A 17802-nucleotide genomic window follows, 5' to 3' on the forward strand; every position below is an offset into this window, starting at 1 on the left:
TACTCCATGTCCCCAGATGGGTATTCGGTGATTTCCGGTTAAAAGAAGGTGGGATAACTTATCCATGCTGCTCATCAGTGACCCTGAGAAACTAACTCTATGGCTAAGAGTAATGGTGCTAGGCACCGTGAAAGGGTTTATGTAACTTTTTAAAACAACCCTATCTTTATTATTTTTACCATCTCAAAGGTGAAGAAACTGAAGCTTTGAGAGGTGAGGTAATGTGTTCAGGGCACCACAGGTGGGGTAGAAGCCCAGGCAGTCTGACTCCAGGGGGGCTCTAACTGCTCTGCACCACTGCCTTCATCAAACTATGCATCAGAGGTGATTATAGAAATGTTAAAGCTCATTGTTGAGCAAAAGGCAAAGACCTTGCATGCCTCCCTACCTCTGCCCAAAACATGCTCTCCTGCAGGCTCAGTGCCACTAAGGGTTTTGGCCCACACGGGCCCTGCTTGGCAGGTGCTCACCTTATAATACCTGCAGCCCTAGAAGTGGGGTCTGGCCGAAGTCATGATGCCTCAAACCGTGCTTCCTGTGTGACCAGAGTAGCCTGGGGCCCCTATGGGCCCCGAGCTGGCTGCTCCCCAAACCCTGAGGGCACTTACAGGATATGATGTTTCCATATCGATTCTTATTGCGGTTTTCATCCTCTTTGGCTGTGTCCCATGACGCTGTCTGCCCCTCTGGCAAGGCCTAAAAGAGAAGGAGAGAGTGGTTAGAATGGCCTGCAATAAGGACTTTATCCATGTGCTGCTGAGCCAGGTGGAGAAAGAGACCCATTGGGATGGGTGACTCAGTATAAAGGGTTCTGTGTTCTCAGATGTGACCTGGAGGGAACACAGACTTGGCCCCTCCATGGACTTAATCACTTGTTCATGACTCAAATGCCATTGATGTCTTGTGTGTGTCGTGGGCCCAAATCTGGCCCAGCAGGGGAGTCATTTGTTCATTAACCCATTTGTTCATTCGACATATTTATTGAGTCCCTAATATGCATCTGGCACTGTTCTAGGTACTCAGGATACAGAGAAATAGACAAAGTCCCCCTCAAGCTTCCAGTCAACTGGAAGACATCACAAATGAAAGAGCAAACATATGGGATTTTAGATACCAGAAAGAGGCAAGAAAAGAAAAAAGCAGGGAAAAGGACAGTGATGGAAGATGTAAATGTCTTCAGATGATACAGTCTTGGAAGGCTTCTCTGAGAAGGTAACAGGTAACTAACTTCTTAATGATGCAAAAAATCCAGTCATGCCAAAAGCAGAATGTGTCTTCCAGGCAGAGGGAATAGCAGGTGCAAAGGTGGTAACAAATGACCATATTCAAGGATGAGGCAGGGAGGGTGGTGATGGAAGCAACTGGACAGGCTGGGACAGTTCAGGTTATATAAGGCATTGTGGTCACCAGTAATGAGGTGGGTATTACTCTAAGTAAGATGGGAAGACCACTGAGAGATGTGAGTCGTGCAGTTGGCTGATCTATGTTTTACAAAGCATGCTCTGGCTCGCATACGGGATACAGGCTCTAGGAGGCCGGGGGAGGAAGCAGGGAGATCAGTTAGGAAGTTGTTGCAATAGTCTAGGTAAGAGATGATGGTACCTTGGACCTTTTACCAGGATGGTGGCAGTGGACGTGGTTAGAAGTGATCACTGTCAGGACGTTCCACTGAATATTGCAGATTTTGGTTCCCTCAGAAACACACTGGGAAACAAGCATTTGAATATAAGATCTTATCTGGGAGGCAATCCTAAGGCCCATGGGTGGAAGACTGGGGGAAGTGAGGCAATCAAGGGAAGGAAGTTGGTCCAGGGTACCTCAATGAGCAGGTCACTGCTGTGTCCACCCAGGGTTTGATCTCACAGGCCCATCTCATGCTGGAGTATTTACCCATCAATTCCGATATACCATTGGTTGAGGACAACTCTTAGGAAATCCCTTGGCACTTCTGCTATGCTCTGCAGGCAAGGTGTGCATATTCTTTTGTGTTAAGGAAGTCCTTAGGCGAAAAGCCACAGGTGCTTCTGGAAGGCGGGCATTGAGTGAGCATGAGTGGGAACACTGAGAGTAGAGGGGACACGGGCAGGCCACCAACACATCTGCTGTAGGTGTGGACTATGAGGGAAGGGGGTGTGAAGGCTGACTCTCAGACTGCTGGCCTGAAGAACTGAGTGGAGGGCCAGGCCATTTGTGGAGATGGAGAAGAAACAGATGGGGAGAAAGAGAGGTGGGGAGGCGGGAATTCTGTGCTGTGTTTTGGGTACACAAAGTGCTCAGAACAGTGGCTCGCCCTTGTCGAGGACAGTGTGCTTCTTGAGATGTTCCGGCAACAGCAGCCATGTTGAGGCTGATTACTTGACGTCCAAGCTGAGATGCTGAGAAGGAGGCTGGAGGCAGAGGTTCACAGTCACAGGGGGAGGGAAGGTATGGGAGTCATCAGTCCAAGAGGAGACAGACAAGTCAACCGCCATGTGGAGCAATCAACAGAGTTATGAGCCAAGCGTCACGGAGACACAGGGGAGGGGGCAGTCACTTACACAGGGAAGGAAGGTGGGCATTTAAGGGAGCAGGAGCCACTTTAGGAAGTCTGCAGAAGCATGAAGGCCAGGCTACATTTTGATTTCTGTTCCCACCCTGCACCCTGTAGAGTGGGCTGAATGCCCTGCTCATGGGCGCCACACTGCTTCTGAGGCTGGATTTGCATTGCCCTCCATCTACACAGCACCCTGTCTGCAGTGCAGGGGAGCGGAGCGTCCACTCATCTTGTTGCACTGGCCTTGCCTTTGCTCATCCATCCCTTACCATGTTCAGCCAAGACAAGCAGTGTGTGAGCCGAGTGGTCAGAAATTCCACCAATCAGTGGGCTGTGTTTTATAGGCAAGCGGGACCACTGTCTGTTCAAAGCCCAGCCCATCCACGATACCCCCTTTCTTGCTTCCAGGCTCCCATGTGTTAATAAGCCAATCTGGGTGGGTCTTCTAGAGAAGAGGCTGGCAGACTTTCTGTAATGTCAGAGAGGGGGCAGCTTGGGCTTTGCAGGCCACGTTCTCTGTTGTAACCACTCATCCTCTACTGTTGCAGAGCAAATGCAGTCACAGACAAAATGCAAACACATGGGCGTGGCTTTGTTCTGATGAAGCTGTGTTTACCACGGTGGGCGTTGGACTGGATGTAGCCTGTGGCTGTATGTTGCTGACCTTTTTTTTCTAGAAGCATAACCATGATCCTCAACTACGTGGTGCCTGGGTAGGTAGAACTGGTGCTCATTCTGCTATCTGGCTATTCCAGGTGGAATGCAGACGGGGTGGGAGGCCCTTGAGGGGGCTGCCTGGCTAAGCTGTGTTCTCCGACTTAGCTCGCCCCAGGGTTTCAGACCGGGGCGCCCGAGTGTCTTCCCAGCCATTAAGTGATCAGCATTTTGTTGTTTGTGTGGCCTAAACCCTCAGGCACCCTGGAGGAGAAGCTAAGCAGGTTCTAGGCTCTGGGCACCAGTCTCTGCCCTAAACGTGAGTGTGACAAAAGTACTATGGAGGTAAGAAAGTGCTCATTTACAAATGGAGGGCCCGTCTCTCCTTTTTCTCCTCTCTCCTCCTCCTCTTACTCCTCACTACAAATGACCATCACCCCGCATCCCTCTTGCACCAGCACGGGACATCTCTAGACCTCATGTGGTTCTTGCTTTTGCATGTTAACTCCTGGAACAAAGGTCCCAGCCCTGGGCCTCCTCCCCCAGCCAGGTAGTGCCAGATGTTTCAGACAAGCTGCCAAGCCTGTACATTCTTGACTCTCTGCAATGGTGAGCTGTGCTGTCTCACTGGCAATGTTGGGCTTCTCAAGGTTTGAGCTGATACTCTGGGGGTGGATTTTCTTTCTTTCTTTAAAAAAAAAAAATTTCTTTAACGTTTATTTATTTTTGAGTCAGAGAGAGACAGAGCATGAACAGGGGAGGGTCAGAGAGAGGGAGACACAGAATCTGAAACAGGCTCCAGGCTCTGAGCTGTCAGCACAGAGCCCGACGCGGGGCTCGAACTCACGGACTGTGAGATCCTGACCTGAGCCGAAGTCGGCCGCTTCACCGACTGAGCCACCCAGGTGCCCCTCTTTCTTTTTTTAAAAAATGTTTATTTTGAGAGAGAGAGCAAGCGCAAGCAGGGGAGGGGCAGAGAGAGAGGGAGAGAATCCCCTTGGGGCTTGATCCCATGAATTATGAGATCATCACCTGAGCTGAAACCAAGAGTAAGATGCTTAACTGAGTGAGCCACCAAGAAGCCCATCTGGGGGTGGATTTTCTCATTTTTTAAGTGTTTTTTTTTTTTTTTTTTTTGAGAGAGACGCAGAGTGAGTGGGGGAGAGACAGAGAGAGAGGGAGGCAGAGAATCTGAAGCAGGCTCCAGGCTCTGAGCTGTCAGCACAGAGCCCGATGTGGGGCTCAAACTCAGGAGCCTGGAGATCATGACCTAAGCGGAAGTCAGACGCTTAACCAGCTGAGCCACCCTGGCACCTCCTAGGCATGGATTTTCTATGCAAAACCCTCTGTGATAAAAGCCAATTGTTCATTCAATTATATCCACCTAAAAGTGGTCTGAAGCCAAGAACAGGACACTCCAAATAGTTTCATAATGATGTTTTTGGAAAAAATCTGTTGAATACCTACTCTGTGCTACGATTTAGGTTACAGTTAGCTTAAGGTTTTGTTATGGCTATACATTAGAACCATCTGGGGAAGCTTTAAAAAAAAAAACTCCCAAAGCCACAGCCTATTAAATTCAATCAGACTCTCTGGGGATGGGACACAGGTATCAGCAGTGTTTAAACTCCCTGGGCGATTCTAATGAGCAGCCATGGTTCTTGCAAATAGCAAATTTACCTGGAGAGACACTTTCCCATGAGTCTCCTCACTGGTTTCTCTTGCTTTGGTTTTGTCCCCTCCAATCCATTCTTTACTATAATCAGAGAGATCTTTCTAAAATGCGGATAGGACCCAGTTACTCCCCTTGCCATTATCTTCAGCATACATTCCAAAGTCTTTAACATAGGGTCCTTAATGACTTCACCCCACATGCCCCTCCAGCCTCATTTCTTGTCCTTATATTAACGTTCCACAGATAAAGAACCAAATGTAATGCCACAGACAATTTCAGGTGTTTCAAACTTCTGAGACTGAATTTATACATGCTGTTCCCTCTGCTTAAAATTCTCTTCCACCTGAGTCTGTCTGGTAAACTCCTACATACCCTACAAAACCCAACTCAAAAATCTGTTTTGTGAAACCTTCCTTGCTCACTCTCCCACCACTCTGCTTCATTCCCAGCTAGTAAATCACTTCTATTATCAGATGGGCTTGTTTATATCTATTAATTTGAAAATCTTGTCTCTTAACTTGTTGATGGGCTATTCCAGAAAAAGCATCTTATTCATGTCTGAATACTGGCCTTGTACTTCATATGTGCCTGAATCCCCTTTGGAATAAATGAATAGATTGGGCAGATGGCTGAAAACATTAGTGGGTGGGATGGCTTCTGCACATTCTCTGGAATCTCAGAGGCGTAAGTGACTTTGAAAATCATCTGGTTGTGTTCCCTCCCCTAGTGGCCTTCTAGGCAGCTGATAAGCTGATGCATAGCATGTGCTACTTGGATACCCTCAGCAACAGAGAGCTCACTTCCCCATAATGCTTCCGGTCCCACTTTTGGACAGCTTGGACAGTGTTTTGTGTCCTCTGCCTCCATGTACTTTGCCCTGTTCCAAGGGGGCCCCACGGCATAAGCATGTACCTTCTGTGCTGTGACACTGCAGAGATCTGATGAAGGTCCCTGTCCACCTGCAACGTCCTTAAATGGCAATTTGGGAGTCCTGTCAAATCTGCCATGGCCCTCAGGATGCACCCAGCATTCAGATACCATCTGGAAAACCTTAAGCTAAACAAAAGCAGTTGTGATGAGTGGCCCTACTCTGTGGGAAACCACATGGGCCTCTGCCACAGCTCTGGGAGCCTATGTCCCTTGGTGGGGCTGGGCTGGGGGAAGGTGTGAGCCCAAGGGCTGTGATGCTGTTGACCTAGGCAGAGGAGGCAAGGTCTAACAGAGCCTCCCAGGAGTGAGCTGTAATGACCCCCTTATTGGCTGACTTTGATCACACATCCATTTCCCTTTTTAGGGAGCTGCGGTGTAATAGGGGATAATCTCCTGAAGGAAAAAAAAATAAGAGGGGGTAAAAGTATGAGGGAGACTTCTCTCCATCTTCAAAGGGAGCCAGCCAAGGGGCATTATTTTTACATTAGCAGCTAGTTACAGTAGATTGACCGGGGAATGGTGGCAGTCATTAGGAGCTAATCACATTCTTTTCAGACCAAAATTGCCATCTCATTATATTCATCCATTATCACTCTCGGCTTCCCTCTTCTCCTCTTCTCCTGAGGGTGTGGGCTCTATTTCACACTCTTCTCTGTGTGTGGATATGTTTCCTACACTTCAACAGTGTTGCTGTTCTAAGGCAATCATTTTCTTTTTCTTTCTTTCTTTTCTTTTCTTTTCTCTTTTCTTTTCTTTTCTTTTCTTTTCCCCTTCCTTCCTTCCTTCCTTCCTTCCTTCCTTCCTTCCTTCCTTCCTTCCTTCCTTCTTCTTTTTTTTTTTTTTTTGGTCCCGAAGGATGCATTTGGGGATGTCCTCATCCCTGGAGGTCTGAGCTGTGGTATTCATAGAATCCTCAAAAGTCACACCTGGAAGGTTCTTTTGAGAAAACTATTGCCTCACTTTAGAGATCAGTCAAGTAAGGTCCAGAAACAGGAAATGACTTGACTAGGAATGCAAGCTGAGTGAATCTGCCCCTGCTGCCTCCTTCCCACCCTCCCTCTCTTCCTCCTTTCCGCGGTGACCATCTGGATGTTAGGTCTCAGAAATAACGGCAATGGTCACGGCACACAAGATCTCATGAACTTTGCTCTAGTTGTGGGAAGGTGTGGACAATAAACAGACAAGATAATAACTGCTTAGAACCAGTGCTGTAAAGGCGATAAATAAGGGGCCGGGAGAGACAACTAGGAAGAAGAGACCATTCAGATTGAGTGGATTGTGCAGGACCTTTCAAAACGGAGACATTTGAGAAGGAAAGAAACAGCCCATGACTTCTAGCAGCTGGCCTGGCACTCAAAGCTGGACCTTGCTGTGTTACTGTTGTACATAAACAATTTCGCAAAATTGCAACACCAGACAAGGCTTCTCTGAGACCAGGTCGGGGCAAGGCAAAAACATGACCACTGTGTAGTCATATCTAAACACAGAAACATATGAACATTGTCCAAACCATAAATAAATAAATAAATAAATAAATAAATAAATAAATAAATAAATAACATCCCCCTATCCTGGCTAATATAAGTTATGGCTGCTTCTCTGCCACTTATAGCTTTGGCTTCTGTCTGGCGTCCCTTTCTTAGAGTTAAGATCTATCAAGGTACCCAATCTTACCACTTCCTAACAACATCCAATCCAGAACAAAGCCCCAAATCACCTGACATAGCCCATAGCCTGGGAGGCCTTTCTCACATCCTCTTCCTGAGATGTCCTGCAGGTTTTAAACCCGGCTTGTTCAACTCCAGGTGTATTCCTACTTGTCTCTTATGGACACCTTTGGGTTGAAAACTAAATGATGAGCAGCAGCCAGCCATGGCAAGAGCTGGGGGAAGAATGTTCCAGGGCTGAGGGAAGAGCAAGTGCAGAGGCCTTGAGATGGAAGGAGCTTGGTGTGTTCTAGAACTTGAAGGGGCATTCTCCGGGGCCTGGAGGATGAGAGCAAGTGAGTGCTGCACAATGTGGATGGGGAGGGTATAGCTCAGAATGGCAGTCAGTGGACCAACACCAAGAATATGTTTTCTTCTAGGTCGATGAAAATGCTTTGAACATTTTTTAAGGTGAGGAGGCTGAGCCAGTACCAGCAGCATGATAAGCGGTAAGAGCTCTTGTGTCTCAAACCCTCCCTTCATCGTTGTTCACGGGCTTCACAGACTTTGGGATAAAATTATTTTCTGGTGCCTACTCCAGACTAACTCTCCCTGTGGCTGCAACCCACCTGCCCACCCATCCGTCCTCGCTCCCAGCCATGGAACTCAGTAAGCCAGACACTCATTGTACCTATCGAGACCACAGTAGGGGTCATGGGCTCTGCTGTGCTGAATCAGTTCATAGGCTTGTTCAACCTACCTATTTCCCCACTTACTACTTCTGGTCCCTGCTCTAAGAATTGCCCCCTGATGCCTGGCTGGTTCCTTCTACCTATTGGTTTGGCCCTCCTGAGATATGAGGGTCCTTTCTGGAGCTTGCTATCCTTCTTTGGACACTCTTCGTTGTACCTACGCTTCTTTGAGTTATGCCCAAATAGTGAGACGTCAAAACACAGAGCTTCCAAGAGCAACTCACCTCCAATTCAAGGCTGAGAGTGTCCTGGTCCATTTCATTTACCTGTTCACTCACTATCCTCAGCAGATTCTGTCACTTATGATTCCCCTCTTCCTCCCTTTGGCTTGACTGTATTCCTGGAGATAATTGGATATGATACGCCCTGGGGTACAGCAAAACCAGGCCCAGAGAATGCTGACCAGGCAGTTCCTGGCTGATGCCTCGGGGCACAGCCGAGGGCCTCCTTCCTGCCTAAGCAGTCCAGCTGGCCAGGACTTCCCTGCATCCCTGCCCACCATGGCATTCTCTCAGTGGAGGGAAGACTCCAGAGAGTCTTTACCAAGGATGCACCATTTTACCTGGGTCTTTCATTCATTTATCTTGTCAAGAATACCTCTTGCCCACCCACTGTGCATATGAGTCAGGGGAAAGGCAGGGCTTTGCAAAAGGCAGACACACTAGAATGAATATTCCATCACTTCCAGTCTCAATAAACTTTCTAAAAGTTGAGTCAATAGTACACCCTTCACAGCTCTGCCATGTTTCTGAGCCAGGCCTCCAGGCTGGGTGGCTCAGTGGGTGAGAACAGCTGCTCTGCTTTGCTGCACCTGTGACACTGGGGCAAAGAGAAAGTGGCTATTTCTATGCTCAGTGCTCAGAACAGTGACCACTAAGAATGATTTGTAGCCTAACAAGCCGGAAAAAAAAAAAAACACCCTTCAGGTTAGGGTGGGGGAAAGGTTTGACTATTTTTTTTGACCATGGAACTCTCATATATCCTGTTGTTTACATGACTCTGTGCATTTGTTAAAATTCATAGAGCGGTACACCTCCCTCCTTCCCCACAAAATGGATTTTATAGCATGCAAATTAAAAAAATGAAAAACAAATACACCCCATGGAGTTCTGTGATGATTAGAAACTACCCAAAATAGCTGGTGGGCTCCTAACACCATGCCTGGCACACAGTAGGTGTGGGAGACTCTTCCATCCCAGTCTTGCCCAAGAATGTGCTCTTGAGTGCCTGTGGCTGACTTCTGGAATTTACTCCCTGCCTCCCTTTGATCGGAAACATCCAGTTTACTGTCACAAGACCAAACATGGGGGCTCCTTACAACATCCATCCTGGTTTGCCTTGGACCACAGGGCTCCCCAAGATGTATGACTTTTGTTTTAAAACTGGGACCATCCTGGGCACCTGGGTGGCTCATTCAGTTAAGCATCTGATTCTTGATCTCGGCTGAGGTCGTGATCTCATGGTTCGTGAGTTCGAGCTCCATGTTGGGCTCTGGGCTGTCAGTGTGGAGCCTGCTTGGGATTTTCTCTCCCTCTCTACCCCATTTGTGTTCTCTCTCTTTCTCTCTCAAAATAAATAAATAAACTTAAAAAAATTAAAAAACACCTTGGACCATCCTGGACAAACCAGGACAAATCGTTCACCCTAGAAACAGGTAAGAGCGAGTATTCAGGAAGTGAGAAAGAGTTGTATGAGCTGTTCAGGAAGCCCAAGGTCTCATCTCAGCTGAGGTCCATGAGTTCGGTAAACACCCACACTTACTGAAGTCCACGGTTAGCTGGTAGATGGCAAGGGCCGCCGTGGATGGCTGTACTGGTTGTGCACAAAGCAAGAGCATCACATCTAAGGAAGCATGATACATCTGGTAGGCATGTAAATTTCTGGATATATTATGAACAGGCATCTTGAGACAGGTGAACCTTTCGCTATTTCACTCTAAGGAGCTGCATGAATTAGTGGTGGCCCTGGCAGAGGCTAAGCTCGCAATGAATGCTTCTTTCTGGGCTGAAAACCACATGCCTTAGGGATTATAAATGTGGATAGAGAAGGCAGGAGAGGATGACTGATGATATCTACTCAGAGTGGCATCAGGAGAGCAAATATTATTGCGACCATGTCACTAAATAGACGGTAATTTATGAGTTCTGCTGGGGAAGCTGAGTAGAAAATCAGATGGCAGCAAGATGGGGTACTTGTCTGTGACAGGAGCTTTGATCAAGGTGGAATAGCTGAGTACACGTGTGTCCGTGTGCAGAGTCACAAAGCACCATTTAAAAAGTCCCCTGAAAAGCTACAAGGTCTCTTTTAAAAACAAATTTTAGGGCAGTGTTTCTCAAACTGGTAGTGATTCAAATCTCCTTAAAGAATTTGGTTAAATGCAGAGGGCTGGGTCCTGTCCCGTGTCAATGATGGGACCTAGGTCCTATCATTGTGTCCTAATGTTCTTTACTAACTCTCCAGGTGATTCTGACACCCATCACAGTTTGAGAGCCACTGTCTTCGGCAGTAAGGTAAACAGAAACAACACGTTCCTGGGGAAGAGTCAACTTAGATTTTAAGGCAGAAACTCAGTGTACCTATAGAGACAGCGAGAGATGTGCGAGTCTTTCTACGTTGGTATCTTTCTTTAAGCAATACTGCTTCCCACCCCCTGCCCCCTGCCCCGGATGGAACTATTCTTAATTACAAAGATTTCTGCCAGCACTCTGTAATTCCATTAAGTTAATAGTTAGTATTTATATACTATTTTGCAGATGCTTCAGAGAAGAGAGATGAGTAAGACCCGGTCCATGCCTTCATGAGGCCGATAGTCTAACAAAGAAGCTCACACTAGGGTCCCTCTTTTCCTCCCAGCTCTGAGACCATGATCTGGGGGATTCCTGCATCCCATTCTAGGCTACAGACTGTTGGACCCCTCCACATACTGTCTCTGTCTTCATGCACGAGCTTCTGCGTGGCTGTCTCTGGGCCAACAGCTCTCCCTGAAACAGAGTCAGCCAGAGTTGAGGGAGGGCTGTTAAACTACTGCCTTGTTAATTCTGTCCAGGAAAACTAGGCAAAGGGTGTGAATTCCCCACCTGGCTTCATTTTTATTTCTCTTTTTTCATGGGCAAACAACTATGTTTCCCTTCTAAGAAGTGGTTTGAAACACGTCAATGATTTTTTTCCAAGACCCTGAGCACAAGATTCCCTCTGCCACCCATCCTTTTCCTCTACCCAGCCTTCTTCTACTCTTCTTCAATGCAGTGTCTCATCTTTTGTCAAGATTCTGATTGATCTTGACAGTAATAACTGACAAAAAGCAAAAATAAACAATACTACCACCCTCCCACACACTCATCCTGGACTGCCCTTCCCCACGTGCTACAAAACATTTTAACTAGAGTTTGTTATAGAAGTACATGGTGTACTAAGACCACGATCTTCCTTTAACGTAGGGTTTCTTATTTCCTTTGCTGAGCTTTCTAATGATCTCTAGGTCTCCAAACAGTGTAAGGTAAGGTACACAGTAGGTACTCAGTAAGTATTTCTGGCCAAATGAAGTGGAAGCTTTAGGAGTCCACTCCACACAGCCAAATATCTCACAGGAGATAAGTGGGGACCCAGGGAGGGAGCAATCTTATCCAAGACCACCCAGTATGTCAGAAACAGACTGAAAACCAAGTCTTGACTCTTAGTCAAGGGAATTTTTCTCTGGTACCATCTGAAAATTGCTTGCTTGGTTGGGGAGGGCTCTCATACCAAACACAGAAAATACTGTTTTTTGGGTTCCAAACAGAATTCTAAGTAGAAAAATAAAAATAAGCTCAAAGGAAAACACTGCATTAATAGTCTCTCCTACATGAGTTTTATTCCTGCTAGAAAATCTTTCAAGTCTGAACCCACGTGGGTTACTGATATCTTTGGGCCACCCTCCGGAAATGGCCCATTTTCTCCTCGATTTAACCCATGAGGAGTGGAGTGATATGAGCAGGTGGAATCCAAGTCTTCCTATTTTGGTCATTATGAGTTCCCACAGTTGGAGAACAGCCATGGTTTTCCCTTTCATGCCCTGGGGCATCTGCTAACTCCCCAGGCCCCTCCTCAGAATCTCTCTTCTCACTCGTAAACTATTGAGGAGGTAGACCAGATCTCTCAGGAATCACCTGCAGTGGGATGCTCTGTGACTAACCTCATCAACCGAGGAGAGAAAAGTTGTGAAGGTCTATTCTGCCTCTGTTCAGGTGGCTCCGAGCAGACAAGAGGGCACTGGGGCATCCTGAAGCATCCATCTTTATGGTTATGCCCCATCCGAAGGCTGCCTGCCAGTGTCACCCACAGACGACTAGCAGACACATGACAACACTGGCTTCACCCAACAGGCGCCATGCACGCAGTGTGTCTGTCCAGAGCTGGAGAATGAACAAATGTTTGCTCTTCATTAGGCTGTATCCTATTCCTCACAGCTGTTCCTTGTTGCCTTAAATAGTCTTCATGGGGCTATAATAACCAGATACCTTCTGGTCACCCTACTGGGCTCATCATTCATTACGATGACAGACTGGCTGGATTGAACTGGGATTAATAGGCTTCCCTTCTCCCCATGACAAAGTCACCCCTTCCTGTTGTTCCTCATCTTCCTTGAGCCTGCTGCTCTTCTGACCACGATGATGTCTGGGCTTTAGGCAACTCTTCTCTCCAGCCAACATCTCAGCATTTGTTAGTGTGCTAAGACTTTTGTTTTGTAGCTGGGGAGGGTAGGAGAAACTGGGCTGGGAAAACAGGACAGGAAAGAGGGAAGAAGACTCTGCAGTCCAAGATCATGAGCAGAAGCCCCTTAGTTTCAACATGGCTGTGCTCTATCGCCTCTGTGAGTGGCTATCACATGCCCCATGGCATCAGATGTGACCAGCAGCAAGGAGAGTAGTGAGGTGATAGGTCTGGGGGCACAGGCAGGGCATGCTCTGGGGACTCCAAGGAGTCTCCTTAGGCCAGCATCCCTCAACCTTGAAAGTAATTATAGTTATCCGGAGAGCTTAGAAAATATAGATCTCTGGATCCCACCTCTAGGAATTCTAATTAATCTGAAGGACAGCCTAGGCATTGACATTTTTAAAACTTCCTTAGGTAATTCTAATGTGTGGCTAAGACTGAAAACCTCCAAACTTCCTATTTGTATGACAGGTGAGGTTAATTAGCCTTAGGTCTCCTTGAGTTCCTAGGAACCCAGGGCCCCTGGTCAACCACGGTTGCTGGGACTTGACATGTAACTATGGGGGTGGCAGCCCCAGAAAGGGGTCTAGCTGGACTATCAGTCCGGGACAATCAGTTCCTCCTTAGGCTCACAAAATATGCAGGACATAAGCATTGTTTGGATCACTCTGACCAACCCCTTTTTTCCTTTATTGCATAAATATGGAAATGGAGGCCCAGAGCAGGAGAATGACCTGCCCAAGGTCACCCAGATACTTAATTAAAGAGATAGGACTTGAATCCAGGCATTTTGACTATTAACTCAGAACAACTCATATATGACTTCAAGTCATTGAACTTAAAATACATATTGAGAGACTCACGTTTACATGCCAAAGAGCACGAACTGATTCTATGTCTCTACAGGAGAGAACGTGTGTGGGCTTCTCTGGGCTCTGGGCCCAGTCTCCTGGTTTGAGCAATTCCATCTTTTCCTTCAATTACTGTCCCAGCCGCCTACCTGCCTCTGGTCTCCCTGCTCTGATCAATGCCAGACAGTTACATCTAGAATGTGAATTCAACTTTAAAAAATGCTGCTCCGTTCCATGGCTCTGCATGACCTCTAGAATAGAATCCAAACTCCTTACTTAGCCTGAAAAATATCCCCTTGCTTCACCACCCCAGCCCACTCCTACTGATAGTTCCAGCCCTATCTCCCTCCATGCTTTGTATGCCAAACATAGTTTTTGTACCAAACTGCTTCTGGTTCTCATAATTCAACCTGCTATGCATACCTCCATGCCACAGACTCTTCTAGTCCCTCTGCCCAGAACAGCCTTCCCTGCTTTCGAATTTGGTGATTCATATTTCTCAAGCTTTGGTTTAGGCTTTATGTGTTCCAGAAAGCCAACAGCCATCCATCCCCAGGCTAGGTTTCATGCACACCACCCACAAGGGTTCCCACAGTACTCTATTGTGACTTTTTCTCAAGATACTGAAGTGATCAGTTCATATGTCTGTGTCTAAGAATAGGCTCTAAGTTCTCCCAGAAGGCAAGGGCTCTGTCTCCTCTCAGTTCCTAGAGCCTAGTACAACATCTGGCCTATGGAGAGTCCTCAAACATCTTTGAATTGACATTCCGCAAGGCTCATCCTTGGTTATCATCTCTGTCAATCAATGCTTACTTGCTTCGTGACCTCGAAGCAAGGGCTTGTGGCTTTAATGTCATCTATATGAAAGTACTCCCAAAGTTTTCTCCTTAGCTCAGGCTTCTTTCCCAAATTCCAGACTCGTATGTCCAATTACCTACTTTCCATCTTCACTAACATGTCTAATGGACATCTCAAACTCAGTTCAAAATTGAACTCCTGATTGTTCCATTGGCCCTGAGTCTGTTCTCCCTGCAGCTTCCCTATATCTGGTAGTGGCAACTCCATCCTCCCAGTGGTTCAAGTAATAGCCCCGGAGTCACCCTTGAATCCTCTCTCTCTCTTTCACACACCATGCTAATGCATTAGGAAACCCTGTTGGTTTTGTCTGGAAGCCTCTCTCTCTCTCTCACACACCATGCTAATGCATTAGGAAACCCTGTTGGTTCTGTCTGGAAGCTATGTTCAGAATCCAACCATTTCTCACCACCTCCACTGCCACACCTTGGTGGTGTCACCATTGCCTCTTGCCTGGGTTACTGCCATGGCTTCTTAACTGGTCTCCCTGCTTTGACTCTTGCCTACTTATGTCTCTTCTCAACACAGTAGCTGGAATGAACATTTCAAAGTAATGTGAAATAGTTATTTGTTTTCTCAAACCTCTGCAGTGGCTTTCCATTTCATTCAGAGTAAAAGCCAAAGTCCTTAAAATGGCTTAGGAGGCACTACATGGTCAGATTCCCCCTTTATTTCTCCAATGTCATCTTTTATTACTTTTACTCCTTGTTCACTCTACTCATACCACCTTTGACCTCCTCGTGCTCCCTTGATCTGGACCTTTCTGCCTCTAGATTTCTTCCACCATGTATCTGATCAAAACTTTTCTTTTAATTAAGGACTACCTTTCTACCCTATTTAATACTGGAACCCTGTTTACTCTACATCCCTGGAATATACTATCTCCCTTCCTTGCTCTATCCTTTCTTTTTCCATGGTACTTGTGGCAGTGTGTATCATCCAAAGATTGTATTGTCCAGTATTTCCTGTTCTGCATTCTCTTGTAGAATCTTGCAATTGCCCCTCCATCTATCAAGAGAGGGAGTTTAATTCCCCTTCCCTAGAATATAGGCAGTTATTACTTGCTTATAACCAATACAGTGAGGTAGTAGCGATGCTGTGTGATGCCCGAGTCTAGGTCACAAAGGATGATGTACTTTCTACTGTTAGCTAAGAGGCTCACCTTTGGACCTATGAGCTACTATGTATGAAGTCCAGCATCATCAGGCTCCCGTACTGTGAGGAAGTCCAGGCCACCTGAAGAGGCCGTGTGTAGGTGTTCCAGATGACAATCCTAGCTGAGACCCCAGGGGACAGCCTGCAGCAATCACTAGATATGAAAGCGAAGACACTTTCTGATGATTACAGCCCCAGCCTTAGAGGCTTCCACGTCAAGGTTTCCACACATCAAGGAGCAGAGGCAGACTCTGTTGTGCTATGTCCAAATTTCTGACCCACAGAATCAGTGAGCACAGTAAATTGGTTGTTTCACGTCATTAAGATTTGGGATAGTGTGTAGCACAGCAAATAGTATGTTTCACTGTTGAACATATTATTTACTAACATATTAAGTGAATTGTTGTGAAATGACTTGTCTTTTTTGTCTGAATTCTCAATTATAATTATTTTTGTTTTATAGTTACACTATTCACAAGCCATTTCCCCTTATTTGTGAGGCATCAAGAAAGGTGAAACTAGCCTTTCACATCAATATGCATTTGTAAGACATTTCTCTGTCCTCTTGTTGAAAAACTAGAGAATATTACTGAAGTGTCAAAGGTACACACACTTCATCTGTTCCAACATTAGCTCAGGTCTAGATTGAAGAGCAGTAAATGTCTTCTCCAAGGCTTTTAATAAAATAACTTGTTTTTAAGTCTGTAATTGATTTCTTGTTTCTCTTGCTAGAACACAAGTTTCATGAGGGAATGAATCTTTGTCCAATTTGTTCAATTCTGTATCCAAATATGTAGAACGCTCCTTGGGAATGGTAAATACTCAGTGAATATTTATTGAACAAATTTATGTGACTGTACAGCTGAACTGAATTTTAGAAGACACAGTTTGCTATAGCTGAGAGGTCCCTTATATGTCAACTTGTCAAACCCACCCATGTGTATGAAAAAAGCTGAGCAGGAGTCATAGGCAAGAAAGAGCACAAAACATGTTGGTTTAAGAGTAGGAGTGGAGGCTCAGGATCCTTGTGATTACAACAGGGCATGGTCTTCAAGCAAACCTGTGGCTCGTAGGCCCACTATGTAGATTCCAGACATCATGGGTGCTTTGATGATCAAAGCCATATCCACCTAATGTCTAGGAAAGGGGACTGGCAGATTGTGGGAAGATTCCCATTAAATAAGGCTGCTTCCCACTTAACCTCCTGCTAATCAGAAAATGTGTTAACTGGAAGCTAAACATTAAAGTTAACTGGTTAATATAATTTGAACGAAGTGAAGGCAGGACTAGTCCACTAAGTGATATTTCCGTTTGGGGTCTAAATGATGGAGCAAAATGTATTGTTATATTATAAAAACACATCATTTCCACTCCAGAAAGTTTGGGAAATGTAAAAAGGCAGAAAAATAAATAAAAAAAAAATCAATCCAAATCATACCACACAGGGAGGTACTTTCCAAAAAGATATTACCCTGGAAGGAAACGCACTAAAGTAGTCAAATGTATTTGTTTTTTTGTTTTCAAATTTTAGACCTCAGTTTCTTAGAACAGTGGTTCTCAGTCTTTGACTATTTCTTCCCCTTTCTGATCCCCAGTCTCCCTTCATGCTATTGGAACCTTAAATGAAATAGTATGACTAATGACTTATAAACCATCATGAAATTGAATATGCCTTTACCAACAGCACACTGTCTCCTGTCATTCACTCACCAAAGATATGTACACAGGTGTGTATAAGCACATACCCATGTACGCCTCCACACTTTCAGGGACTGGGACCATTCAACAAACCCCCTAGGAAGTAAGGCCCAGGGATGAGCAGTGATGAGACCATTTCCTCCAAATATCACCCTGATTTCCTCCCCAAATTTGTGGATTGAGGATATGAAAAAATGCTATTTTACTGGGATCATATTTGAAATTAAGCGCAAGTTCTCCTGAGCTGGTAATTACTCACATCCATGGACATAAACGTTTTTGTTCTCATAAATGTGTCAAACATGCCCCTTGCCACCGTGTTTTATACTCTCGTAAAATTTTAGGACCAGAGAGGTCCTTA

The 17802-nt window shown here is 45.9% G+C and overlaps 1 protein-coding gene and 1 non-coding gene across 17 annotated transcripts in view; one reads left to right on the plus strand and one right to left on the minus strand.

Annotated features, from left to right (window-relative positions):
• The window catches only part of PTPRT (protein tyrosine phosphatase receptor type T), a 1080869-nt gene that overhangs the window by 82838 nt on the left and 980229 nt on the right, over positions 1 to 17802 (minus strand). For all 16 annotated transcript variants that reach the window (XM_086702238.1, XM_086702233.1, XM_086702237.1 and 13 more), the window contains one exon: positions 609 to 696. In XM_086702238.1, coding sequence (XP_086558364.1) covers positions 609 to 696 — 88 coding nt within the window. The remainder of the gene's footprint in view (positions 1 to 608; positions 697 to 17802) is intronic.
• Positions 8960 to 9090, plus strand: LOC112869751 (small nucleolar RNA SNORA43). Its single transcript, XR_003224408.1, has one exon. It is a non-coding gene; the product is annotated as a small nucleolar RNA SNORA43 (small nucleolar RNA).

The sequence above is a fragment of the Puma concolor genome, chromosome A3 (genome assembly GCF_028749965.1).
Source record: "Puma concolor isolate L17-30 chromosome A3, mPumCon1.1.hap2, whole genome shotgun sequence".
In the NCBI taxonomy this organism is placed as follows: Eukaryota; Metazoa; Chordata; class Mammalia; order Carnivora; family Felidae; genus Puma; species Puma concolor.